A 27,410-nucleotide genomic window follows, 5' to 3' on the forward strand; every position below is an offset into this window, starting at 1 on the left:
GTGGTGATTTGCTGATCGTGAGTATAGTGTAATGCGCTACTAAAATTCCATATTTTTGGTTCTCAAATAACCATATAACTCAAATAACACACTTTGATACCAGCCAGCTGTTTTATTTGGTTTGGTTCCTCTCTCATGTCAATAGATTAGCTTCTTTGTGTGAAAGTTTAAAGAATTTTTAACAAGGATGAGCCTCAGAACCGATTCTGAATTCAACCAGTTTGGATCATTTTAGACCTTATACTCTGCCTCTGGCCATTTCAGGTCAATGCAGCAACAGGTGCTCAATGACCTACCACCTTGGATTGTTAGTCAAACCAATTTGCACCATTTGGAAATCTGAGTCTGCTAAATGGGCTTCTGAATTTGAGTGTGGAGCTCCCTAAACTCAATGCAGATTGGAGCTGTAATGTTGGTACTGTGCTTAAACATGTCATGGAATTGTGGAGTGGCAACTTGAGTGTGCAATTGCTCGCAAGGTGAGTCTTTAATCTTGGCTGTTGGATGAAAGGGGAGGAGAGATAGAAAATGTTCAAATGCTTTCTTAGGTAGGCAGAGAACAGGAACAAGAGGCACACAATGAGCTTACTGACCATAATAAATATTGTGGATGTTGGAAACCTGAAATAAAAGCAGAAAGTGCTGGAAAAACTCAGCAGGCCTGGCAGCTTCTGTGGTAAGAGAAACAGAGTTAACGTTTTGAGTCCAATTTGACTCTTTCTCAGAACTGTTAGTTTATTGGCCATCCTACTGTTGGGCAAGCAGTTACTATAGATTCAGAAATTGGGAGATTTTATTTATGTCAGGCTGCTGTGATAGGGTGAGATAATAAAATACTACTTTGAAATGGTGGACATTCATATAATTGCCTCACAAAGGGTAATGGAAATCTGGAACACTCTCCCTCCAGAAACCCATTGAAGCAAGCTGAATTAAAAATTTCAATGGATCAGATTCATAGGTTTTTTGTTAGACCAGGTTGTTGAGGGTTATGAGACCAAGTCAGTTAAAATACAGATCAGCCGTAATCTAACTGAATGGTGGAACAGTCTCAAAGGGATGAATGGTCTACTCCTATTCCTATTTGGTAACAATACAATGCCGTATGGTATAATGAGCATGAATGTTGCATAGTCGTATATTTTGGGGAGGAGATGGTGGCATAGTGGTAGTGTCAGTGGACTAGTAATCCTGAGGCCCAGGCTAACGCTGTAGGTCCCCGGATCTAAATCCCACCATGGCAGCTGGTGGAATTTAAATCCAATTAATAAAATCTGGACTAAAAAGCTAGGCTCAGTAATGGCGACCATGAAACTATCATCGTTTGCCGTAAAAACATTCACTAATGTCCTTTAGGGAAGCAATCTGCCATCCTTACTCTGGTCTGGCCTACATGTGATTCCAGACCCACAGCAATGCCGTTGACTCTTAACAGCCCTCTGAAATGATCTCGCCAAGCATCCGTTCAGTGGCAATTAGGAATGGGCAACAAACACTGGCCTTGTCAGAAACACCTACATCACATGAAAGAATAAATATTTAAAAAGATATAAAAGTAGACTGAGCATCGGTATTTGACAGTTTTGTTTATAAAATGATCTGAAGTAGTCACCAGTACTCAGAACAAGCTACTTTGATTTAAGCTTTGTTTTTGTCAAAAATGTTGTTTTCTGAGTAGTTATTGCTGGCAGCGCAGGAAGGGCATGTACTTGCTGGTAAAGTTCACCAGGTTTGGAGAAGGTGCACTCAGTGTTGTGATTGGTGGCACTGCACAGTCACTGTGTTACTGATCATGTCTGATCTGACATAAGCTGACATGAAAGCCCCAGGGGGTACTGTTGTGAAAGACTGCACCACTGTAGATCTAATGCTTGTCCAATTTGCCCCTCTCCCACTGTCTACACCCCCTCCCCCTCCAACCCTCATCATTTTCATTGGAATTTTCAGGTGAGAATATCTCCACCCTTTTCTAAGAATTAATATTTGAACGGTAGCTAAGGAAAAACTGCTTACATTGGATGGAGAGCGAGTAATCTGTGGACACCGATTTCAGTGGTGAGGTAGGATGACTTTTAATGCAGTGAATGTTTTGATCTTGATAGTACTACCTGAAAGGGTGGTGAAAACCAATTCAAAAAGAAATTGGATGCATACTTGAAAAGGAAAAAATGTATGGGGAAAGAGCAGGAGTGTGCAATTAATTGCTTAGCACCTTTAAAGTACTGGCACAAGTATGATGGGTCAAATGGTCTCCTGATGTGTATTATTTCACCACATCTGAGAGTGAGTGTAGTTTCCTAGTGTTTATAACAATTCTCAGTCACTAATAGCTGGAAATAGCCACAAATCAACCGCATCCCACATCAAGGGTTGAACTTTACAGGCCACCCGCAAGCATGAGAACGGACAGCTGGACCTGACAATTAGGGCACTGTGCCATCAGTGATGCACCCGCAGCCAGTCCGCCCACCTCTCCATGATTTTGTGGGTGGAGGGGGAGACTAGGTGGGTCACTTGCCTGTGGCCCAATTGAGGCCCTAAGTGGGCAATTAATTCCCAATCCTGCCACTGCTCTGATATTAACAGGCAGTGGGAGAGGCCTGTGCCCAAGTTGTAGCCTGGCAGATTTAACCCTGCAAGCTGCTGGTCAGTGAAGGGTGGGGGTGGGGGGGGGGGGGGTGCTTCCTTCCCGAGACCCCTGTGTAAATGAGAGGCACCCCCCACAATTTTGTCTCCCCACATCCACCCTGTTCCCCTGCCCTGTCTGACATGCCCCCACACCTCTTCATCCCCATCCCCATCCCCCTCCCCCATCCCCATTCCCCTCCCCCATCCCCATCCCCTCACCCTTGGCTCACGGGGACCTGACAGCATAGCTCCGGAAGGTCCGCGTCCATCGCCGAACACCACCTGCTGCTGCTCCTGCTTGGTGCTGCCGGCCCCTGATTGGCTGGCAGCTCTATGAGGTGGCAGGCTATCCACCTGGACAGGGAAGGAAGTCCCGCCTCGGACTAATGGAAGGGCTGTTGACAGAAAAGCGAGGTGAGCTGACTAAGCAGAGGTGGGCTTGCCCCTGACATCTGTGCAGTGTGGGAGCCCACCCTCAGTGTAAATTCCAGCCCAAAGTTTCAGCCATTGCATTTGATATTAAAATTACTCATACACTAAGAACTTTCTTAAAACCTTTTCCTTTCACTGAGATTTTTCCCAAATTAATATTAGTAATTCGAAAGTTATTTTGTTCATTGTAAAAATATTTAAATCTTTTAATTTGGTATTTTTATTATCAAAAACACGTTTTCTCTCAAGAAGTGCTGACATTGTCCAGCCCAGGTCATGGCTGAAGTCAACCCACTGAAAGCTGAGGGAGGTTCAGTTTGAAACAGTTAAGCGGACAGTTTAACCAAGAGAGGTTTACCCTGAAATGATTAATAGCACAGAATAACAAGAGAGGTTTACCCTGAAATGATTAATAGCACAGAATAACAAGAGAGGTTTACCCTGAAGCAGTTAATAGCACAGAGTAATGAGAGATGTTTACCCTGAAGCAGTTAATAGCACAATGTAACCGAGAGAGGTTTACCCTGAATGGTTAATAGCACAGAGTAACCGAGAGAGTTTTACCCTGAAGCAGGTAAGAGCACAGTGTAACCAAGAGAGGTTTACCCTGAAGCAGTTAATAACACAATGTAACCGAGAGAGGTTTATTCTGAATGATTAATAGCACAGCTTAACCGAGAGAGGTTTACTCTGAATGGTGAATAGCACAGATTAACCGAGAGAGGTTTACCCTGAATGGTTAATAGCGCAGATTAACCGAGAGAGGTTTACCCTGAATGGTTAATAGCGCAGATTAACCGAGAGAGGTTTACCTGAATGGTTAATAGCGCAGTGTAACCGAGAGAGGTTTATTCTGAATAGTTAATAGCGCAGAGTAACGAGAGAGGTTTACCCTGAATGGTTAATAGCACAGAGTAACCGAGAGAGGCTTACCCTGAAGCAGTTAATAGCACAGAGTAACACGAGAGATTTGCCTGAATGGTTAATAGCACAGTGTAACGAGAGAGGTTTCCCTGAATGGTTAATAGCGCAATGTAACCGAGAGAGGTTTACCCTGAATGGTTAATAGCACAGAGTAAAGAGAGAGATTTACCCTGAAGCAGTTAATAGCACAGAGTAACCGAGAGAGATTTACCCTGAAGCAGTTAATAGCACAGAGTAACCGAGAGAGGTTTACCTGAATGGTTAATAGCACAGAGTAACCAAGAGAGGTTTACCCTGAATGGTTAATAGCACAGAGTAACCGAGAGAGGTTTACCCTGAATGGCTAATAGCGCAGTGTAACCGAGAGAGGTTTACCCTGAAGCAGTTAATAGCACAGAGTGACGAGAGAGGTTTACCCTGAATGGTTAATAGCGCAGTGTAACCGAGAGAAGTTTATTTTGAATGGTTAATAGCACAGAGTAACCGAGAGAGGTTTACCCTGAACGGTTAATAGCACAGAGTAACGAGAGAGGTTTACCCTGAATGGTCAATAGCACAGAGTAATGAAAGAGGTTTACCCTGAATGATTAATAGCACAGAGTAACGAGAGAGGTTTACCTTCAAACAGGCTTGGCCTAAATAGCCAAGTGGTTATGGTACTGGGCTTGTAACCCCAAGATCAAGAGTTCAAATCTCACAATGGCAAACTATGAAACAATGTAACTTCATCTGAATAGGAACAGATGGAAACGGGTTTGTACTCGAAAGAGTTACCTTCAAACAGTTCATGAGAAGTTTACCCTGTTATGACTAATCAGTTGGTGTGCTACCTCTAACCAGCTGAGTATCACCACTTTACTGTTTGCTCTGATCCACTCAACTGTCATGTTTTCATGACCTAGTTCTAACCACTTTCTTCTCCCAGACCTTGCCTGCCCCCTTTTTCCTATTTTCCATGAGGGTAATTCCCTTCTGTTCTCGCTCTGACCGTTATTAATGGTGCATTAACTTCAGCTGTGAGTTGAATGAAGCTCTTTTGCTTGCACCCACTCAGTGGCTGGGGCAGTAGAACAGAGGCCCATTATACTGGTGGCTTCATGTATCCATGAAGTGGCCAGACCCTGGTTTGTCGAAGCCCAAGTCAATTTGTTTGATACAGTCTGGGTTGCTGAACGAGCACTGGAGGCATGAGCTGTGTTCTGGTCGAGACTGTGGTATAAAATGTGAATCCAATAATAACTCTTACTTATTCATCAGAAAGTGTGAAATTCAGTATAGGGTCAGCGCCATTTGTTTGACGCAGAATACATTTATTTTTCTCACTGAAACATTTACCCTCTCCTTTCACTTCATAACTTTTCTTATTATCTGATGTTAGCATCTTTGGCCTCATACTGTGAGATTCTGAAACATATCAGAATTGGGCTGAACAAACCAAAGAATATTTGGCCTTTTGTACCACATTGCACAAAAGAGAGAGAGAACTATATGCTTAATTTTTCGAACCTTATGTAAAGACTGATTGAGCTGCTTTTCATGATTAAGATGGCTGTCAGTCTCCGAACATGGTTTGTACTTTGACAGGTAAACGTTAATACTGAGCTGAGCAGAGTTTACTGAACTATCAAAGCAGGAGATTGTATGATAAATGAAAAGCTGGGGGACTCTAATACATTTTGCTCTGCTTCAGCAGTTTCAATAACCAAAGGGTAGTCATCATCTGAAGTATGGGCAGAAGCAAGGAAGAATTGACAGGGGGCTGTAATTTACTTTATAGCCACTTCAGCTGAGATGCGCTGAACCTCACATACTATTTCAGATGTAATTGGGCTGCGCTTGATGTAATTTTTTAACATGATAAGTCTGAATCCCCTGTACTTAATCCCCCAAAGATTTAGGCATCATCTGTCTGATTAGAAGCCAGCTGAAGTGGCTTTGGTTGTCTTAACAACCCAATCCTGTACGAGTGCCCCATTAACATCTGTACTGTAGGGTGCCAAGCGAGGTTTCTCTCTTTCCATCGCCCTCCCCCAAACTCCCCTCCCCCCAGAGTTCTCCCTCCCCACGCCACACACTCATATTCACAAACCTTCCACACACAGCACTGGATCAGCTCAGCTATTGCGTTCAGTGCTGATTCCGACCTGTGATTCCACTCTCCCAGCCCTGTCATGTTCTGTTTGTGTCCGTCGCACCAGTTTCTTTCACACTTCCTACCATCTTTTAGAGTTCAAAGCATGTGTAGCTGCAGGTCTTTGTCAGAAGCCCAGTTGGAGGCCTTTAATGTTTGTGATGTAGGAACGCTGTGAATGACTTTGATTATTTATTAATTCTGCTTCTCTTTTCTGATTGAGCCAATAGCGAACATGAAGCTCCTCATCTTTCTTTCTAGTGAACATGCTCCTGCTCTGAAATATCTACAGCTTTGTGGGGACTGTTGCCTTTGAACTTTTTCTTTACACTTTTTACAGCACCTTTTTTTAATGTCTCCTTTTCTTTATTTCAGCTTCGCACCATATTTTCCCAGCATTCCACACGCCCATACCGATCGATATGCGGCATCATGAGGGAAGGTACCATTACGAACCTCACTCCATCCACGCTATTCACGGGTAGGTATATGTTGTACATGTTGATTATTTTCTCTGCTGTGGTTTTTTATACATCCTTGTCATCGGCATCCTTTCCTCTACATAAGGTGATGGACGTGCAGCAAATCAAATTGGTTGGGGATGGGGTAGCTTCACATGGTGCATTTTTGCTTTTGGCCAAAGAGGACAATCCGTGAGAGGCAAGTTCTATCACAAGTGCCATCTATGAAGTGGTTATCTGGCGTTGGCACCTGTTGCCAACACACCGTATTCACTGATTGTCAAAGTGGTCTATGCCAACCCACAGGTGATGCCGCAATTTTCCTCCGTCGTCAGTTCATGTCTCCCGGGTGCAAGACGTTATGTTCGGGGCCTTTGTGTCAGGCCTGCAAACATCCTTGAAGTGCAGCTTTTGATGTCTGGCTGGTCATCGAACTCCGGTTACCTCCCCATCCAGAAAATCCTCAGGTATGCGACTGCCTTGCGGCCATCCTGCGAACGTGCCTGAGCCAGCAAATTCACCTCTGCTTGAGGAATGCCAGCATACCTGGGGAGCTTTGCTTTGGAGAGGACTTGCTGCATTTGTGATTTTTGTCGTGCCATGAGATGAACAGAATGTGCCGCAAGCAGCGAAGATCAAAGTTTGTTGGGCTTCCTTTCTTGATAGCTAGCTGTAAGCCATCCATACTTCACAGTCATACAGCAAGGAGATGTGAGGACAGGCCTCATAAACCCACATCTTGATCTTAAGAGTCAGCTTAACATTATTCCACACACGTTTCCCGAATCAGCCAAAGGTGGGAGCTGCTCTCCCTGCCCGTGTATTGAGTTCTGAATCAAGAGACAGATTGTCTGTCACCTTGGACCCGAGGTAGTTTGTTGTGTTTCTAGCTTCTTTACACAAACTCACCAACCACATACACAGGATTGGTAAACTGTAAGTAGGTTCTATTTATTTGAAGACTAAAACTAATACATATGCACATGGCAGGAGAACTCAACAAACAAGTCTACACTAGGGATTCAACATACACAACAGTAGCCACCATCAATATTAACAGCAACGTGGCCTATTGGTTCCATACCACTTTACATCCTGCTTCCACGATGACACGTACACCATTTGCAAATTCTCTTAAAGTGATATCACAACACCAGCACAATTTACTAAGCACTTCCAGTAGACCGTTATTTAGTGTGATCAGCGGTGGAGATGAGACACGCTGTCCCATGACGACTGCTTTCCCGACGCTTATATCAGGGAGGAAAAGTTGCAGTTACAAATTTTAGGCCTCAACTGCAAGAAAATCCACGAAACCCAAATAAGGGAGGCTTTATTCAATGTATTCTTTCCCTGTCCCATTCTAACTCTTATTTCCTCTCATAAATTGCCTTCCTGGTGAGATGCGCCTTGATAAAACAAAAAGAAGATTGACTTCCCTGCCACTAGAAGGCACACCAGAGGTTGTCTCAGGTGCTGATTGTCCATTTCCTTGGGGTGGGCCTCCTGATACTTTTGGCTGAAGTGAGAAGCTTGTGGTGTGAAGAGTCTCTGGTGCATCCACTTTTACAGATGAGCTTTTTCTTGTTTCCTGCTGCCTCCAATTGTTCTACAATTTTCTCCCTTCCTCTCTAGAAGGTACAGACTGGTTTGGGGCTCTACAGCCTTTTGCCATCTTGGACAAGAAGCTTACGTGCGAACCCAGAGCCTTTGTCTGAATGCCCCTGCTCATTGCGTGCAGCACAATTGTAAACACTTAAGCTTTTATTTTGTATGCTTGTGATGTCACTACACATAGCAACCAGAGCAGATCATCTTCCTGTGATTGCAAGTAATAGGCAGAATAGCCCATGCTCCCACACATGCACTGTCCACCAGTTGGGAGCTGGAGGCCTTGGAGGCTTTACAACTCCCTAGCTTGGGGAAGCTAAAGGTAATTGTAATATTCTAACTGCTGCCCAGCCTGTGCAGGTTTTTAAATAAATAACCTACAATTTTATCTCTGGTTGGCTGGCTCCTCCATGAAGGTTAGCTAGCAGAAGGCTTGATTTTTAAAAAAACTCAACTAAAAATAGAGCCTCTTGTTTATGCAGTGGTAAGGCACTCCATCAAAAAGCCATAGTTAGCTGAGTGAGGCAGGCAGGTTGAACTAACAGAGCCCAAGGCCCCAACCCTCTGATCTGGGATTGTCTAATTAGAAAATGAGCACTTTATTGCTGGCACAACAGGGCCTCCATTGTGTTGACTCTGTTTTTTTTCCCCCAGCCTGCGTGCATTGCTTTTTAATGACCTCCCCCAAGCTTAACACAGCATTGCTGTCTTGTGGACAACCTTTTATGGCCAAGCTCAATTCTTGGCTCTCTGATGGTCACCCAAGATTACCTGGGCTTTGAGAAGCATTTTTGAAAGCAATTTCTAATCCCAAGAGGAATTGACACTGTAATATAAGAAATGCCAGAAACCTATAGGAAATGGTACGATGTTTGAAGCAAAAAATCCACTCCACATCGTAGTCACTTTTGCTGCGTTTTTAACTCCCAGTATGTGTACATGTGTGAATAAATCATTGAACATGGCTGCAGGTGGCTTGACATCCTTCACCAGAAATGTGCTAATAAAGGTTATACCTGAAGCATTGACTCGTTCGGAGGCTGACCAGCATTCTGCATGTTTCCACATATGTTTCCATTTCAGATTTGCATTCGTTTCTCTCTCAAATCACTAAGCCATGGACTCTGGTTGGGTGTCTCCTTGAAAGTTTCATCGCATGATCTTCCCTCACCATCAGTCCCATCCCACCCTCCTGCCATTGGCTGTCTAACATGTTCATATTCATAGGCAGCGCCTTCCCAGACCAATCTGAAAGTATACAGTCTCTTCAGTACCTGATTGAATGACCGTCAAGGATCATTCAAGCAGCCTTTTTACCCCAACTCCAATACTTCTATAACCAACAGACAAAAGTGTTCAAGGAAAATAAAAAAAAAATTAATGCCCCTATGGTTTTTCTCCCAGTTTGCCCGCAGCGATGTCTGGAAATTTTAAGCTTTAATTCCCGGAGACTCCAGCATTGACAAACTTATATTAAGACTGTTGGGACCCTTTGTAGAGATGGCTACACTTGCACCTACAAAGTTGATTACAAATTTTCTGAGCCTGTTTATTGCCAGACAAAATTCTATCTGCACCCATATTTGATGATTTAGTCTCATATACATCCGTGCTTAAAATCACAGTAAAATGACTCACTGGTTACATTAGCCAAACAACAATGGCCATTTAAGCCCATTTGTGCTCTGAGCCAAATAGCATTGTATAAACATTGGTGCACATCCGAATGTTTCCCCTGTCCACAATTGTGAAGGATACAGAAATGTCATGAGCAATTTAATCAGGAATTATTCTCTGTCACAGTCAGTGAAATATAAATAAGCAAAATTTTCATAAGGGGACACAGCAAACCAAATGCATCACTCTTCCACAATCAGCCTGCCTCGTCTAAAACTTCAATATATCCGTTCTACTCGGATTCTTCCATCCAATGGATGGCATTTAAGTCTCTCAGTAACAAGGATATAGTAAAATTTGGTTACATGCAACAAATTCTGTGTAGTAGAAGCAGACTCAACTCTATTTACATGAAGATGGTGCTGAGTTTTAGTCAGTTGGACTAAATCCAATCCGTAAATACTGAAAGTACTGTGGGTGTTTACAGGGAATTTACTTTTTGTGAACTCGTTTTGTGCTGATGTAGCATCGGTAATTTTTTTTGTCAACAAATTGCGGAGGCTGAGCAATTCTGGAATTTCAAGACATGTATCCTAAAACTGGAAAACCTCATGATAAATATTTAGGCCAGGAGCAATGGATGCCTCTGTCTCATGACTAGTTTCCAGGTTTTGATGGAAATGCAAGTGGCAATTTTTATTTTTAGCAGGCAGATATGAATTAATTTTAGAATTTTTCTGTGAATTCTTGGACCTTGATGGTTAATGCATCTGCATCAAATGACCCAATAAGATAATTATTAAGCAATAAAATAAGCCCAGTTGTAATATTTTGCAAGCCGTGAACAATCCTATTTTTAAATGAGATGTGGATGTTGTTGGCAAGGCCAGCATTTGTTACCCATCCCTAATTGCCCTCGAACTGAGTAGCTTGATATACCATTTCAGAGGACATTTAAGAGGCAACCAATTGTTGTTCTGTTGAAGAGTCATACAGACTCGAAACGTTAACTGTGTTCCTCTCCGCAGATGCTGCCAGACCTGCTGAGTTTTTCCAGGTATTTTTATTTTTGTTTTTTAACCAATTGTTGTGGTCTGAAATCACACTTAGGCCAGACCAGATATGGATGGCAGATTTCATTCCCTAAAGGTCATGAGTGAACCAGATGGGTTTTCACGACTATTAATGATAGTTGTCATGGTCACCATTTAAATTCCAGGTTTATTAGTTGAATTGACTTTTTGTCAACTCATTTTGTGCCGATGTAGCATCAGTAAATGTGTTTTTGTCAACAAATTGCAGAGGCTGAGTGATTCTGGGATTTCGAGACACGTGTATCCTAAAACCGGAAAATCTAATGATAAATATTTAGGCCAGGAGCAAGAAATGCCTCCGTCTCATGACTAGTTTCCAAATTTAAATTCTGCAATGGTGGGATTTGAACCCATATCCCCTGAGCATTAGCCTGAGCCTCTGGATTACAAGTCCAGTGAAATTACCACCACACCACCATTTCTGCCAGCATTGCCTGCTTCTGGAATGCATTAAGGTCATGGAGATCCTGAGGCCAATTGTTTGGCCCTTCTGGCCCACTGCAACTCCAACCCGACGGTTGTTTAGGGCCTAGAATTTGGCTGGGACTTGGATAACCTGGGAATTCCTGCTAGGCAATGTAAGAAGTGGTCAGAAGTTCTGCTGTTTACAAAGCCTGTGATGCCAAAGGTCTGAAACTAGGCCTGAGGAATTCTAAGCCAGAGGTTTTTTTCCAACCCTGACCTGTCAATGGCCTAGTGTGAGACCTTTGCACCTGTGACAGTAAGACTACTGGCCTCCAGAAGGTCGCATGAGGGCCCTACTTGAGTGGGGTGGGTTCTGTCTAGAGAAACAACCCTGACAAAGAAGATTGAAGGTTTTGAAAGGTTTTTCTACCTGCCCTCTCATACAGGGCTGATGGTGATCTGCAGGGGGTCACTGAGAGAGCCAGAAGTCCTTGGATTCCAACCCAAATGGTGGCCAGGCATTGGAACTTCCAACATTGGCCAGATGGATACCAAAGATACATCCCTAGAGGTCCGAGTGGTTGCTGGCCCCAGGTAAATAAGGTGCTGTTCCACTGACCAACCAAATCCAGGATGCAGGTCAGCTCTGGATCTCGGCCCGTGGATGTTTGAGACTCCTGTCTATATTGATTGGTATTCATTCAGCTGAATGTCCCACATTGGCTGGTCTAAGGATACCAGCCTCTTGTGGGAAAAGGCAAAGTATTTTATACTTATTTTTAAAAGAAAACCCTGCAGTGGACCTACTGACACATATCCCTAGTGGTTGCCTCCATCATTAATTTTGTTCTCCCCTACCTCCTCCCTCCCCACTCAGTGGCTCATTTGGCAGCTGCAAGACCACTGGCTCAAATGTTTGCTGGCTTTATGAAAATCCCAGCAGATGAAAGGCATTATTCTGGTGGTGGATTGAGATTGTGGGGAATTTGGGGTCACTATCCCAGCTCCCACAGAAGATGGGGGAAACAACAGGATTAAAAACGTTCCAAGGGAAATTGAAGGAGAAAAATAGATTTCCACATGGAGACAGGGAAGTTAATTCCGTTTCTGCCACATAACATAATCTTGAACAGCTGAAAATCACTTCAGCCCATGGAAGAGATTAAAATAAACCATTTGATTGCCTTTATATAAATGTTCTACTGGCTGCTACCCATTTTAAAAATTTAAAGGGCAGGAGTTTTAATTACCTTGTTAGCTTGGATAGACACTTTTGACAGTTACCTTTGACAGTTCATTTTGATACTCTTGATGGTTCCAATTAGCTTGACAGAGTTTATGCACTTTTTACACCCATTCATGTCTAATTTTAACAATCCCAAGGGGCACCTTACCTCCATCATAGGGCATCTGACCTCCTACAAAGGTTTCCCGGGACCAAGGCGTATCATCAAGCAAATATACTGCCATACATAGTGGTTCGTCAATCCCACCCCTGCAGTAAGCAGCTAGGACCAGTGTAACCAGGCACTATATGCTCTCATTGCTTTAGCATGCTATGTTGTATTTAAAATAAGATGCATTTGCCACTTATTTTGTACATTATCACACCATGTATACCTTGTGTTGCTCATTACTTCTTCCCCAATAGATATAAAACACCCAGGCCTAGATTTTCGCTCCCGACTCTGGGACATTTTCTGATTCCTAAATCTGACTGGGGATAAAGTGCCGCAGGAGCTGGGATTTTTGTTCTGGGGTGGCAGGGCTCTCTGGGAAGCAGGCTGAGTGACCCAAGAATGAAGGCAGAAGGCCTGCCTCTATGCTTCAGCAACGCGTCCAAGATTTTTAAAAAACAATTAAACAAAAACAGCCCTCATGCTGAGATTAAATAAAATAAAGTTTATTGCAGACTTTATGAAAAAAAATTCTTGGTCATAATACCCATTTACTACATTTAAATTCCTTCAGCTACATCCTTATGATTACAAAGATTTCATTCAAGTGCACAAGCCCTTATAAAAACAAGCATTGGAATTCATAGGCTCACTTTAAAGGGCTTATAAACACTTGGAGCTGTCAGTCAAACTTTGAAATAGAAGGCACCCCACTGTGATAAAGGAAGGTTGTGAAATTAGTCATGCGGTAGTAATCCAGTACTGGTAGCCCTCAGGCTTATGTGACAGAGTTATCAGACAGAGCGAAAGTGCAAGCAACAATTTTTAAAAAAGACTCCAGATGTTTTTTTTCAATAACTTAAAGGGAAGGTGTTTTAAATGCCTTGATAGCTTGACAGATGCTTTTGACAGTTGCCTTTAACAGTTCCTCTTACCAGTTCCTTTTGACACTTTTGACAGTTGTTTCTGACAGTTCATTTTGACAGTTACAAAGAACTTGACAGTTCATGGGCAGAAATGTCCCCCCCCTGGGCGGGTGCGTACGGTGACCTGGGTGTGTGAAACATGACGGTGCCCCTGATCAGAGGCGCGGTGCCATTTTACGTGGGTGGGCCAATTAAGGCCCGCCCAGCGTGACATCCGCCGGGAAACGCTATGCTCTCCCTGTGCGGGTGGGGTGGGTATCCCTAAAATTGATAGTATGCACTTCCACACATGCGCACGATAGAGCGCACTCATCTCCCTGAGGCTAAGTGCTGCCTCAGGGAGATCGGCTTTACTTTCAACAATATTAAAAACAGAAAAAAAAATTCCCTTACATGTCCCCTCATGTGAATTTCCATAACAACTTTATTAAAATTTTTAAAACCCGACATGAAACCTCATCCCGCCGGTGGATGAGGTTTCATGTCTTTTCTAGTTGCCGCCGGGGCTCCTGGCCTGCCCGCCAACCTTAAGGTTGGACGGGCAGGTCCTTTAATTGCTTAATTGATCCTGTCAATGGCCTCAATTGGCCATTGACAGGTTGGCGGGCGCGCAACTGATTTTGCTGCTCCCGCCTTCCTGAAAATTTAATTTGGGCGCGGTGACATCGGGAGTTCCCCCCGACATCACCGTGCATTATTTTATGCGTCAGCGAGCAGGCCCCACCCCCATTTGCCGACGGTAAAATCCTGCCCCATGAGTTTATGCACCTTTTACACACATGCATGCCTAATTTTAACAACAGCAAGGGGCAGGCTCCTGACCTCCCCCAAAGGTGTCCCAGGACCATATCCAAAGGGGTAGCCTACTTCTTCAAAAGGGCACCCCCACCTCTCCAAAGTTTTGACCTTCTCTCACCAGGTCTGACCTATGCACGTCATGTTTCACACACCCAGGTCACCAGAATTAGACATGAGTGGAAGCAGCTGCTGATTTATATGGGCAGCTGCATTTACAAAACATGCATGTGCAAATCCTGATCCGGGCCCATTCCTGCCTCCATGAAAATGGTAGGTGCATTGTTTGGCATGGGGGAGACGATTTTCTGATTTTGGCCTCTTCCTAGCTGTTATGTTGCTTCAGATGATATCAGTTGAGGCCAGTTCACCCCTTACTGAATAATATTTAGCACAGACTCCAAGCAGGATCTGAAGGAGAGGTTGCTGATCTCCCAGCATTCACTATCGCGAAGTAGCCACCTTCCATAGCAACAGAAGGTCCGTGTTTCAAGCTAGCTGAATAAGCCAAATTCTGCTTTTATTACACAATTCCAGGACCTTTACCAATGTTCTGCGGGTCATATTCTGAAGCTCTTATCAGTTTACTTTTAGGACCGTTATCATGATTGAATAAGTCAAATTTCGTTTTTACGAGGATATTTACTGGTGGTTTGGGGGGATTGAATTCTGCAATCCCATCTGCTTTTACCATGAGAAATATAACCCAGTGGACTTGGGTGGGATCTTTTTGAACTGCATGATGAAAAGACTTACATTTGCTTGCCCTCTTTCACTCTTGTGTTGCCATTTTTGGATTAATTTGGTTTTAAAAGTTTTGCAGGAGTAAAGGAAAACACCACCTGTTTGAATCACAGTCTGGCTGACCAAATAGACTGCACCAGAATTCAACACTGAGCCAATTTACAAGGCTGGTGGTTCAGGTCTCAGGCCTATACCCGCAGGTGGTGTTGGCTGTGATTAACATTCCTTTGGGTAACCCTTAGTCTGATTATTTCAACTGATTGGCTGGATTACCTTCGGTCAGTCCTTTGAACCTAATCCTCTAGCCAGCAAAACACATAGGATGAAGCAGCAATTTAACGTGGATTTGCGATATATTGTGGTAGCTAAGTGGGGGAGGGGTGAAGCAGATGCCTTTGTGCCATTCGCATTTTAACAGTTGTTCACCCTTTTAGGATTCATATTTTATTTGTTCTTCTTTTAAATTGGGCTGTTTTCAGACGTGCAGGATGGAATTTAATGCCCTTCCCCAAGGTGGGTTTGGAGGGGGTGGGGTGGGGTGGGGTGGGGGTGGGGGTGGGGGGTCACATTTAATCATGCGAATGGGTAGCGGATGGAGACGCTGCCACCTCATTGTTTTTGCCCCAGTTGAATCCAGGGTGGGAAGGCTCATAGACAGCCTTCCCACCCCACTGCCAATTGAGGTCTTTAAGTGGGCAATTAATATTCACTTAAGGGCCTTTCTTGCCACCGCTAGTATTCAACCAGCGGCAGGTGGGGCAGTTGCCAGGCGGAAAGCCCAAAAATCAAACCCTGTCGTGTTTGCTTGTGGGCTCCTGGGTGGTTTTGTAGGGCTGGTCTCTCATTCAAAGACACTCAGTGTCTGATCGAGGGACCTGGCATCGGGAAGTGGGGGCCCACTGAGGACCATTCACCTGCCCTTGCTGTGATCTACATCCTGCCCCCAGTCACCTTTAGCCTAGGGTCCCTTGGCAGCTCTGGGCCAGCAACAGAGGCTGGCACTGCCTGCAATGCACAGCTGCCGCCTTTTGTTGTCAGCTCTCAAGGGCAAGGCTTTTGCACCTGGGGTCCTTGATCCCAGGGAAGGCCCATCCCTGGCCACTTGAGTGCCTGATGGTTCACCAGCCAGTGGACAAGACCCTCGTTGCCCACGTTAAATACCGCCCACTGATCCCAGAAAAGGTCCAACATGTGAGCTTTTGAATAAAGTTGACTTCCTGGGGCTGTGTGGGCCTGGAATGACACCTGATCAGATCACATACACAAGATCAGTTGGACAGTGGGTTCAGATGTAGGGCAAATGCCTCTACCACTGACCTAGGCTGTAAATGTTCTGAAAAGAACCAAAATGCTTTCCTTGTGATCAGTCTCAATGTTGCCAAGCTGCGCCTGGGTCTCTATTCAGGTGCAAGTCCCTTCTTATTAATAATTCCAGCACAGAAGTTTGAATTAACATATGATAAAAGTGGGGGCTCAATCCAGCCTTTTCAGCACAGTCATTGGCAGGAGGATTTTCACCTCTGAAATTGAGGAGCTTTTGTATCTGGGTAGCCCCATTGGAAAGTGCAGAGGGATCAGACTGGATGGGGAGCAGCTGTCCCCCTTAGTTGAAGGGTTAGTCACGAGGGGGCATAAGTTCAAAGTGAAGGGCAGGAGGTTTAGGGGGGGATGTGAGGAAAAACTTTTTTTACCCAGAGGGTGGTGACGGTCTGGAATGCGCTGCCTGGGAGGGTAGTGGAGGCAGGTTGCCTCACATCCTTTAAAAATTACCTGGATGAGCACTTGGCACGTCATAACATTCAAGGCTATAGGCCAAGTGCTGGTAAATGGGATTAGGTAGGTAGGTCAGGTGTTTCTCATGTGTCAGTGTGGACTCGATGGGCCGAAGGGCCTCTTCTGCACTGTGATTCTGTAGCTGTGATCACACCCTGTCCCATCTCCCCTCATTCCCCCACAACTGTCCAATATGCCGCTGAGACCTACAGTCTAGGATTTCACATGGAGAATGGGCAGGGATGTCAGATCCCAGGCATGTGCTAGTGACAGGCTTATCATTTAAATTGAATTTGCTAATCACTTGCCTAAAATGTTCATTGCGCTGGCAGTAGATTGCAAGTTGTACCATGCCTGAGACTGTACATTGTGAGTACAACATATGCATAGATGCAAACATACACGGAACATGCTAGCAGACCTCCCCATGGTGCTCCACAAGGTTAAACGTAGGGTACCCCATTAAATGTTGAGTTTGTTTCTATGCTTCACCCTGTCTTCTCACATAAGTGACTCTTCTCAATGGCTTGTCGCAGCATATTGGACTGTAGGGAGCATCACAAATTTCCCGCTGACCTTGGCCTAACCTCACACGTTGACCAGTCTTGTGCAGTTTCCAGTAGGCATTGTAAAATGGCAGCAGAGTTATACCATGTAATGGGAATTGTCTTAAAGGGGAGGCTGTAAAAAAATATTCCTTCCACAGAATGCGGTTAGAATGTTGAATGCCGTGCCAAAAGCCATTGATGAAGCACAGCCCATAAATTTATTTCTAAAAGAGATGAGACAGTTACTTGTAAAAGAGAAATGTTAAAAGATTGTGAGGAGCAAGCAGAAGTGTGTGTTTGGACGAGGGGGGGCTTGTGTGGAGAAAGATATCAGCCCAGATGGCAAGAATGGCATGTTTTGGGTTTTTTCTGTAACATGCTGTAGCCCAATTTTAAAATAACCTGCCCAGTGGGAACAAGGCAGGTTTGAATCAACGTCCGTTTTGCAACTGTCTGATTTTAGGCTCTGTTGAATCGGGGTGTAAAACTGGCCCAAATCCACTCTGTTCCCTCTGGGCAGAATTGGTTAAAATTGGCGCATCAGGGTGGAGGGCTTACTTTTGATCTTATCCAATAGTGTAAAACCTGTGCTAGCGAATTGGCAGTCAGTTTACCATCTCTCCTGATTTCTTCTATGTATCTCCTTTGGCTCCAGGTAGGCACAGCATTAACCCCTATTGAGATTCACATTTAAGATTAAATCAGAATGGTCAAAGACACACTGCTGGTCTTCAGCAGAAGCACAAAACAGGGATCGAGAATTGGTGGCCTGTCTTACCTCTTGCCTGACTTTTTTCACTGAATTGGAAGGAAGATTGGGCAGGGTAAGTGTTGTAGGGAGGCCGAGTTATACAATTAATGATAGAGTTAATCTGCAGACACTTCGGTGGAAACATTAAGGTTATTTACAATATACTCAGCAGCAACTACACATGTGCTTATACTCCAATCTATCTCTACACTGACTGCTGAGGTAGCCCAAGCAACTCTCTTATTGGTTACTACTGATCATGTGATCTTGTCTAATTCTTAAAGGTACACTACACGCTAAATAAAACCATAATTACTACATTTCAACCCCATTAACTTGGCCATACATACTATATTTACAAGTACACATTTTTCAAGACACACAATATTTACACTGGGTAAGGAATTTACAAGTTCAATCTTTCAGGTGGTTTCCGGGTACGTATGGAATGTCGCACCCCCACAACTTCAGATTCTTTGTCAGGAACCTCCTTTTCCGGTGTTGCCTGAACATCAGGTGCTTCGGCGGGCACTTGCAGTTCTGTATCCTCAACTCATACAAGAACATCAGATATGTCAGCCCTGGGTTAAGTATCCTCAACAGGAAACACAGACCCGGTCAATGATCACTGGTGGAACCAAATCTTGGTGAGTTGTCTCTTCATTAAATGGTCCACGTGTTTACGAATGATCCGGCCTTCTACCTCCATGTGGTTAGATAGAGGTCCAGTCACTGCACTTATTTCATCTGGTAACCACTTTGGTCCTTCCCTGAAGTTCTTCACATATACCGGCTCTCCCATGGTAAATCTCCTCTTGCAACTATGCCAGTCATGTCTAGTTTTCTGGCTTCCCTGACTCCTTTCCACCTTCCCCATTAAATTCGGCATTATTAAGCTGAATTTCATCCTGAGACTTCTTTTCAACAATAACTCCGCAGGTGTGACACCTTTTGTTGTGAGGGGTAGCCCTGTAATGAAAAAGAAAGCGTGCTAGCTTGGTTGCCAAGGAATCACCAATTAGCTTCTTATTGCCTTCCTTGAATGTTTGAATGGCCCTTTCAGCCAGTCCATTTGAGGAAGGGTGGTACGGTGCAGTTTTCACATAAGCCATACCTTGGAGGCTGATAAACTGTTGAAACTCAGCACTCATAAATGCCATGCTGTTGTTGAAAAAGACTACTTCTGGTAGTCCGTGAATGGCAAAACACATTTAGTTCCTCAGTTGTAGCAGCTGACGTTGGTGACTTCACCTCATACGTCCAACCATTTTGAATGGGTATAGACAATGAGCAGAAGTATTGATTATGTTGGGCCTATCCTGGGAACAATTTGTATCCGCACTCAGGGTCTATCTGGCCACTCCCATGGGTGTAACGGAGCTGGCAACTTTTGCAGCTGCTGACATTGCATACAGGGCTTTGCTAAGCTCTCTATTTCACCATCTATCCCAGGTCACCATAGGTAGCTGTGTGCTATGGTCTTCATTCGAGAAATTCCTAGAAGGGTACTGTGTAGTTCAATTAAAAGTGGCTCCCTTCCTTTGGAGGAACTATCACTCGTGCTCTCCATAATAAGATGCCATCTTGGCTGGTTGTTTCATGTTTTCTGTTGAAGTACGGTTTCATTTCGTCAGATATGGGCTCCTGTGACCAATCATGTAGCACTTGTTCTCATACTTGAAATAGGACTGGGTCCCAACTTGTCCAGTCTCTGTTCTGTTGAGTGTGAACCAGCGAGGAATCTGAAAAATTTAACAGTAAGAGAAGTTACTGGGGAACTGGAACATGCTCATCATTTTCTTGTAACGGTAAATGAGTAAGAGCATCAGCGTTTGCGATTTGATTGTCAAACCTATGTACAAAAATGTATTCATATGTTGCCAGAATTAAGGCCCATTATTGTATTCTTGCTGAGGCTATGGGTGGAATAGTCTTGTCCTCACTAAACAATCCATGCAATGGTTTGTGGTCTGAAACAATTGTAAAACGGCGGCTGTGTACGTACTGGTGAAATTTCTTGACACCAAAGATGATGGATAGGCCTTCTTTTTCTATCTGCGAGTACCCCTTTTCCACTGTGGTGAGTGTTCTTGATACATAACCTTTTGGCCATTCTGCACCATCGTCCATCCGATGGGAGAGGACGGCTCCCACTCCATAGGGAGATGCATCACATGTCAGCACCAATTCTTTCATCTGGTCGTAATGCGCTAATAGATGGACGAGTGCAACAATTGTTTCCTTTTATGAAAGCTTCTTTCTGGGGCACCTCCTAAGATCAACATTGATTCTTTTTGAGTAGAGAATGCTGGGGGGCCAGCACTGTAGCCAAATCGGGTAAGAATAGCTCATAATAGTTGATCATTCCAGGAACGATTTGCGCTCTGAGGCGTTCTTTGGTGAAGGTGCTTCTCTTATGGCTCTCTCTTTCTCCTCACCTGGGTGGAGGCCCTGTGAATCTACCCGATGACCCAAATAGATTACCTCCCTCGCTTGGAATGTACACATTACTTTTTTTAAACGCACTCCAGCTTGCAAGAAATATTTTAATACTTTTTCTAAGTTTGCCAACTGCTCTTTTTCAGTGAATCCTGTCACCAGTACATTGTCTAAATAGACTACAATCTGGGGCAGTCCCTGAAGTAAGCTTTCCATTGTTCTCTAAAAGATGACGCAAGCAGAGGAGATGTTGAAGGGCAATCGTGTATATTGATACAACCCTTTGTGGGTATTAATTGTGACAAATTCCTGAGAGGCATTATCCAACTCAAATTGTTGATAAGCATGACTCATGTCAAGCTTTGTGTATGTTGTCCCTCCTGCCAGCTTGGCACACAGGTCTTTGATTTTTGGAATGGGGTGCCTGTCTAGCTTAGCTACTTTATTAGCCGTCTGTTTGTAGTCTCCACAAATTCAGACGCTTTGGTCGGGTTTAAGGTAGGGGATGATGGGTGCTGCTCATTCTGAGAACTGAACTGGTTGTTTAACGCCCAGTTTCTCTAGTCTGTTCAGTTCAATGTCAACTTTTTCTCGCAGGGCATAAGGTACCAGTCTCGCCTTCATGAAGCGAGGGGTTGCTTCCGGATCCACATGAATCTTAGCCTGCAGGCCCTGGATTTTCCTCAGTTCATCTTGAAAGATGTTACCATACTTTCTAAGTAGCTCTGGTAGCCCACCTTGCTCTCAACTGGAAAATTTTTGCTCATTTGAACTTAATCTCCTTTAACCCATTTTGCTCCAGGAGTCTTGTCCCTTCACCTGCTACCACCATCAAGGGTAGCTTTGCTGATTGGCTTCCATAATGGACAGTTACTCTGCTTATGCCTTTTACTTGAACGTCTTCACCCACACATCTTTTTAGCTTGGCAGCTGTTTCTTCTAAACTTCATTGATGTTCATCATTATTCAAATGTCTGAAGGTATGTTCCCCAAAGCTCTCGTGGCCACTTCCATTCTAACAGGTTTGCCATTGACTTTCACTGTGATAAAGATTGGTTCTGTCTTTCCAACTTTCAAATTAAACAACAAGTAAATGTCTGAATTTGTTGTTTCAGGCTCTTCTACATTGTAGATTTCATTGAGCTTCTTCTCTTGTTTACAAGTCTGCTGGAATCTTTCCTTGCATTGCCTCTTCATATGTCCATTTCTATGGCAATAGTGGCATTCCATTTTTTTTAAACTTCCAATTGCTAAAAGACTGTTCATTTTCACCTCTATTAAAATTATTATTTGATTTTGTTGCTAAGTTATTTTTCTTTACTCTTTGGCTAGCTTCCCACTTCTTGGCAGAGTCTCGCATTTTCGATCCTCTTTCGGCTGAGGTTTCCCACGCGATGTGGAGGATGGCACCATTTTGCGCACCCTGTATTGCTTTTGAATCTCTTACTGTGCTTTCCATGGCCAGTGCTATCTGTAGCACCCTCTTGAAATCCAGATTCACTTCGGACAATAATTTTTTCTGAATAGTGTCGTCTTTCACACCACATACTAAACGAACTCTGAGCATGTCGTTCAGAGTCGTACCAAACTCTCAGTGTTCTGTTAGCTGCTTCACATTTGCCGTGTATCATGCAGTTGTCTCACCCATGGATTAAACCTGAATCTCTGCATCGTGATTGAGGGCTTGGGTTGAAAATGACCCTTCACAAGGTCCACCAATTCATTGAAATTCTTTGAAGCTGGGTGCCATCAAACTTTGACTCAGACTGTAGGTTTTGCTCCCACAAGTACCCAAGAGGGTAGCTCGCCTCTTTTCTGCCCACATAATCTCGTTTGCTTGAAAAAAGAACATGGGGTGTTCTAGGTATTGAGACCAAAGGTCTGTGGCAGGTTCAAAAGGACCAATTCTTTCAAATTTTGGCATTTTGAGAGGGGATAAGTTCTTCAATTCTAACGGAGCTTGCTACTTACAATCACTGGGCGTGGTACAGTGCCAATTACTTTTTAACTTGATTTCTTCTGTTCAATCTTGTTTTATCCTTGTCGCCAGTTTGTTGTAGGGTGGCTGAGTTGTACTATTAATGATAGAGTTGATTTGCAGACACTTCTTGGGTAGAAACATTAAGCTTATTTACAATATACTCAGCAGCAATTACATTTGTGCTTTCAACTCCAACCCTATCTCTCCACTGACTGCTGAGGTAGCCTGAGCTACTCTCCTATTGGTTACTACCAATCATGTGATCTTGCCTAACAAGTATTATTCTTAAAGGTACATTACACACTAAATAAAACCAAATTACTGCAGTGAGCAATAGGTCATTATTGCCCATTTTGGCTACCATCAAGACCAATTTTACTCCCAGATCTCTTTACCTCCAGCCAGTTACAAAATGTTTGAAAATATACAAAATTACATTTTAGACATGCTATTTAGTTTCTTCATATAGACATTAATGCTACCAAATTATTTGAAATAGAAAAGAAGTCTCTGCACTAACTGTGTGATTAATGGTTCTTAATCCTGATAGAGGACCCCAATTTATCAGGAGGATAATCTAGTTGTCTTCCCTCTTACACAAAAACAGAATTACCTGGAAAAACTCAGCAGGTCAGGCAGCATCGGCGGAGAAGAAAAGAGTTGACGTTTCGAGTCCTCATGACCCTTCGACAGAACTTAGTTCTGTCAAAGGGTCATGAGGACTCGAAACGTCAACTCTTTTCTTCTCCGCCGATGCTGCCAGACCTGCTGAGTTTTTTCAGGTAATTCTTTCTTTGTCTTCCCTCTTGCCTGCATCAAATTTAACTAATTACATGAATACTGTAGAACAAATTAAATATGTCTAATTGATTGTGAGCCATGGGCTCCTTTATTATCCACGTCCTGCTTCATGTCGAAGGTTTGTCATTTGATGGTTCACCCTTCCAGGTGCTTGCTGTCCTCTGCCATTTTTCAATCCTGAAGCCCCTCTCTAACAAGCATATGTACATCGTGAAAGTGAATATATTTGCAATTTTAACTGTTATGACAACCCGTTGAGTAATGTTGTCACAAGGCAGCCTGCTGCACTGAAATCTGTGTTGAGATCCCCAAAACTTCAACTGATAAAAGCGCCTCTAGAGGTAGTCATTCAGCACTGGAAGATCCCAGGTTTAGCCTCTGATTTTTGCAGACTTCGCTGATCTTATGACTTGGCTGGCTGGGGCCAAAATCAGAAAGCAGTGACTTAAACTTCAATTATTTTAATACTTCAAAATGGAGCTTACTTATCCAAGTTTTTGCTCTAGGGTCTTGTTCAATTAATTTACAGATTCACAGTGGAAATAGTCTGCTTCAGAAAGGAGCAATGGCATTCGGGGAGCAGAATGCACTTACCTTAACACAAGTCTTGGGTGATTTATTTTGTAAACAACTCTTAAGATATAATTTCAAGATATGGCAGGGATCTAAACACTAGAGTGATGTCAGGCAGTGGGATACTATTGGAGGGCATCTGGAATCAGTGACCAACCCACGGAGGAGAATGGTCTGTGCTGAGTATTTGCTACATTAAAACATGCTCTGTCATTTTATGGGATTGCCTGTGCTTTTTTTTTGTTACTTGTATTTTCTCTACCACCATATCGCACTTTTGAACCACTGGTTACCATGTTATGTCAACCCTGAAAAAAGGGCAGGGTGATATGGTCACAAGCTTCTTTCGACCTAGATATACACCAGGAGAGTGACTCTCACCAGTGCCAGTTTCCTTGCTTCTGTTCTGACTGGCACTGATTTATTTGCCTGACCCCCTACAGGCTGAACTAGGTAGTGCTAGTTCCGGTGGCCTGCAGAGGTGATAATGATTCCAGCAGTTTGAGCTGGGCAGTGACCCTCTATCATGTGCCAGCCCCATCCAAGAAAACTCACACAGCAAATTATGGCATGGTCAGCCCTAGGACCTTAAATATGAACCTTTGGGTCATGCAGTTAAGACTACTTGAGCTATCAGCTATATTTTACCTACTTCCATTCTCTACCAAGGGCCAGTTTAGGTGCTAAAAGTAGTCACTTCTTGCTTGAAAAGCATCGAGATGACAAGAGGTAAATCTGTGCTTGCAAAAACAGCATCAGTTATACATCTGGAATGTAACCGCAACTAACTTCTACCTTGCATTATTTTATTTTTGTACAAAAAGCTCAGAGCCTTTAGTTGTCAGATAAAAAACAAAGAAATGCAAATTGGCTTTCTTCGCATATACCCAGCCCTGGGCAACCATCATCATATTGAAGGTTACGTTTGGTTTATTTTATCTCCTAAAAGCCATTTAACCCCAAATTTGGGACAAACAAGTCTGTCTGCCAGTCTCCATGTTAACGCTTCCACTCTATACAGAATTGCATCATATTACCTGTACTGGCACTTTGATGAGCTAAGGAGCACTGTGTGTGTGGAGATTGACTTATCCCTATTTAGGAGTTAACCTGTTCTCTCCCCTTTCGGCTTACTGGGTTAATGTGTTGAGCCCTTACTGAAAACTCCAAGCTCAATCACTAATCAATGCTCATCTTCAATGACCCAGTATAGGAGCACTATAATTGCCTTTAATGCTCCTGATGCAAGGAGAAGAAATGTCAATGGTGGTTTCTGCTCCTGATTACCCTCCTGTGCCTCCTACTTTAAAGTGAATGTGCGTAGCTATCTAACAATGCTCAAGCATGATGTTCAATGTGACTGAATAGTCTGTCAACACTGATGTCCAGGCTGATAAAGAATTTGGGTGAGGCACAAGATTCTTGGCACCAATCGAATTCTACTTTAGCATAAGTTGATACCTTCATGTACGAGAGCAGGAATTAATGGGGAATAAGTTAATGTATGATGTTGTTTGCTTTGCAGTAGTCAACTCAAGGTGAAAATTAACACAGGCCCTGTGGTTCATTTTTCCTTATGCCTTTATGAAGCACTCTGGGATACTTAGTATGAAAGATGTTTTATATATATGTGCAAGTTTTTCTTTGTTACTCAGTCCCTCAGGTGGATTTTGGGAAATATTCAGAAGGGAACAAAGCAGACAGTAAAATGAAAAATTGAATAACTAAATTAAATACCTTTGCATCCTTGGTTTAGATCCAACACGGATGGATGAAAACCAGATCCCTGTTGGCTTGTGAGAATTCTCAGTGAAATGAGTTTGAACAGTCTCAATCAGACCACAAGTGGATGTCAATCCAAAATGGTAAAGCTGCCACTGAAGTGGCACTAACAAATAGTGTGTCACAATAATTTGCATTTATATAGCACCTTTAATGAAGTTAAATGTTCCAAGGTGCTTCATGGGAGTGTGAGAAAATATCGGGAGATTTGGAAGGTGACCTGGTCAAAGGGGTAGGTTTAAAGGAGGGTCTTAAAAGAGGAGAGAGAAGTAGAGAGGCGGAGATGGGGAGGGAATTTCCGAGCTTGGTGGTTCAGCAGCTGAGGGAAGAGCCGCTGGTGGTGGAGAATTAAAATTGAGGGTGTCCAAGAGGCCAGAATGGGAGGAGTGCAGAGATCTTGGATACTCATAGGGCTATGGGTAGTTACAGAGATAGAGAGGGCTTAGGCCATGGACAGATTTGAAAGCAAGGAAGAGAATTTTTAAATTGAAACGTTGCCATACTGGGAGCCAATTCAAGCGCAGGGGTGATAGACAGGTCTTGGTGGGATTTAGGATATGGGCAGCAAAGAGGAACTATAATAAAGCGTGAAAATAGACAGTGGCCCAGTGCAGTAGGCATACTAAGATTGTGAGCATGAGCACCTTGTCATCTGGATGTGCGAGTCACTCTGTTACAATAGTGAATCTAGGAATTCCACCCTGGTCTGCCATAACGTGCATTTGTTTGCTGCAGCAAAAGAAAAAGGAACTACATGTAGCACCTTCTCCGGAACAATTCCCTCCCTCCAGCAAGAGGATTCTTGTTTTACTTCCAGAGACAGCATTCTTGTTTTACTTCCAGAGACAGCACTGTGTGGGGGAGATGGGACACTTGGATTTTAAGCCAGCTTTGGGAAAAAGGCAAGAAAAAAGGAGGCCTCTCATTAGGAATAATTGTTGCAAGTACAATTCCTGTGTAAAAAAAAATAGAGTAGGATTTCACTACATAAGTTCCCATTCTCTCTCACTTTTGCACTAAACTGATTTATTTGCTTCTAGTGGCTGAAATCAGAATCCCAGAGGTTTATAACTATAGATTGTGATTTATTGTATTTGGCAAGGTGGATCCATTTTCTTAGACGTGGATGCAATCCCGCGACTGACTGTTCTATATTTGGGGCCAGGAGGTTCTAATTTACCACCCAGGAGGAGGTGACGGTAGTCCATTTCTCTGACAGGTGTTCATTGTCAATGATTTCTCCCAGTTTCTCCTGCAGCCAACATACATGCCTTCTGCCTGACTCAAGAGTCATCTCGTCTCCTCTTTTATTTCCTTGTAGACAATGTTCAAGTAGCATCTTGTCAGAGTGGGAGGATCAGTGGTGGCTCAGTAATAGAATCTGTCAAACAGGTCTGATATTTGATGAATTGTACCACTTTCTTTGAAGGGTAGGATAATAAATTAAGCCTAATTGTTGAATGCTTCAAGCAGAACCTTGGTGTTTTGTTGGTGTAGTTTTATTATCCGTTACCAGTGCCAGTTTTATTTTGGCGCTACTGCTAAACTGCTTGATTTTGCTAAGATAAACCCTGTCCGTGGTGCCTGTCCATTTAAA

General features: G+C 43.5%; 1 protein-coding gene across 10 annotated transcripts in view; it reads left to right on the plus strand.

Moving 5' to 3' along the window:
• Positions 1-27,410, plus strand: part of gli2a (GLI family zinc finger 2a) — a 357,210-nt gene that overhangs the window by 229,480 nt on the left and 100,320 nt on the right. For 9 of the 10 annotated variants that reach the window (XM_041200500.1, XM_041200501.1, XM_041200499.1 and 6 more), the window contains one exon: positions 6,491-6,596. In XM_041200500.1, the coding sequence (XP_041056434.1) occupies positions 6,491-6,596 (106 nt within the window). Of the gene's footprint in view, positions 1-2,041; positions 2,061-6,490; positions 6,597-27,410 lie in introns of those variants that run through there. The other variant, XM_041200509.1, reaches the window with a different exon arrangement.

This window comes from Carcharodon carcharias, chromosome 12 (genome assembly GCF_017639515.1).
Source record: "Carcharodon carcharias isolate sCarCar2 chromosome 12, sCarCar2.pri, whole genome shotgun sequence".
Classification (NCBI taxonomy): domain Eukaryota; kingdom Metazoa; phylum Chordata; class Chondrichthyes; order Lamniformes; family Lamnidae; genus Carcharodon; species Carcharodon carcharias.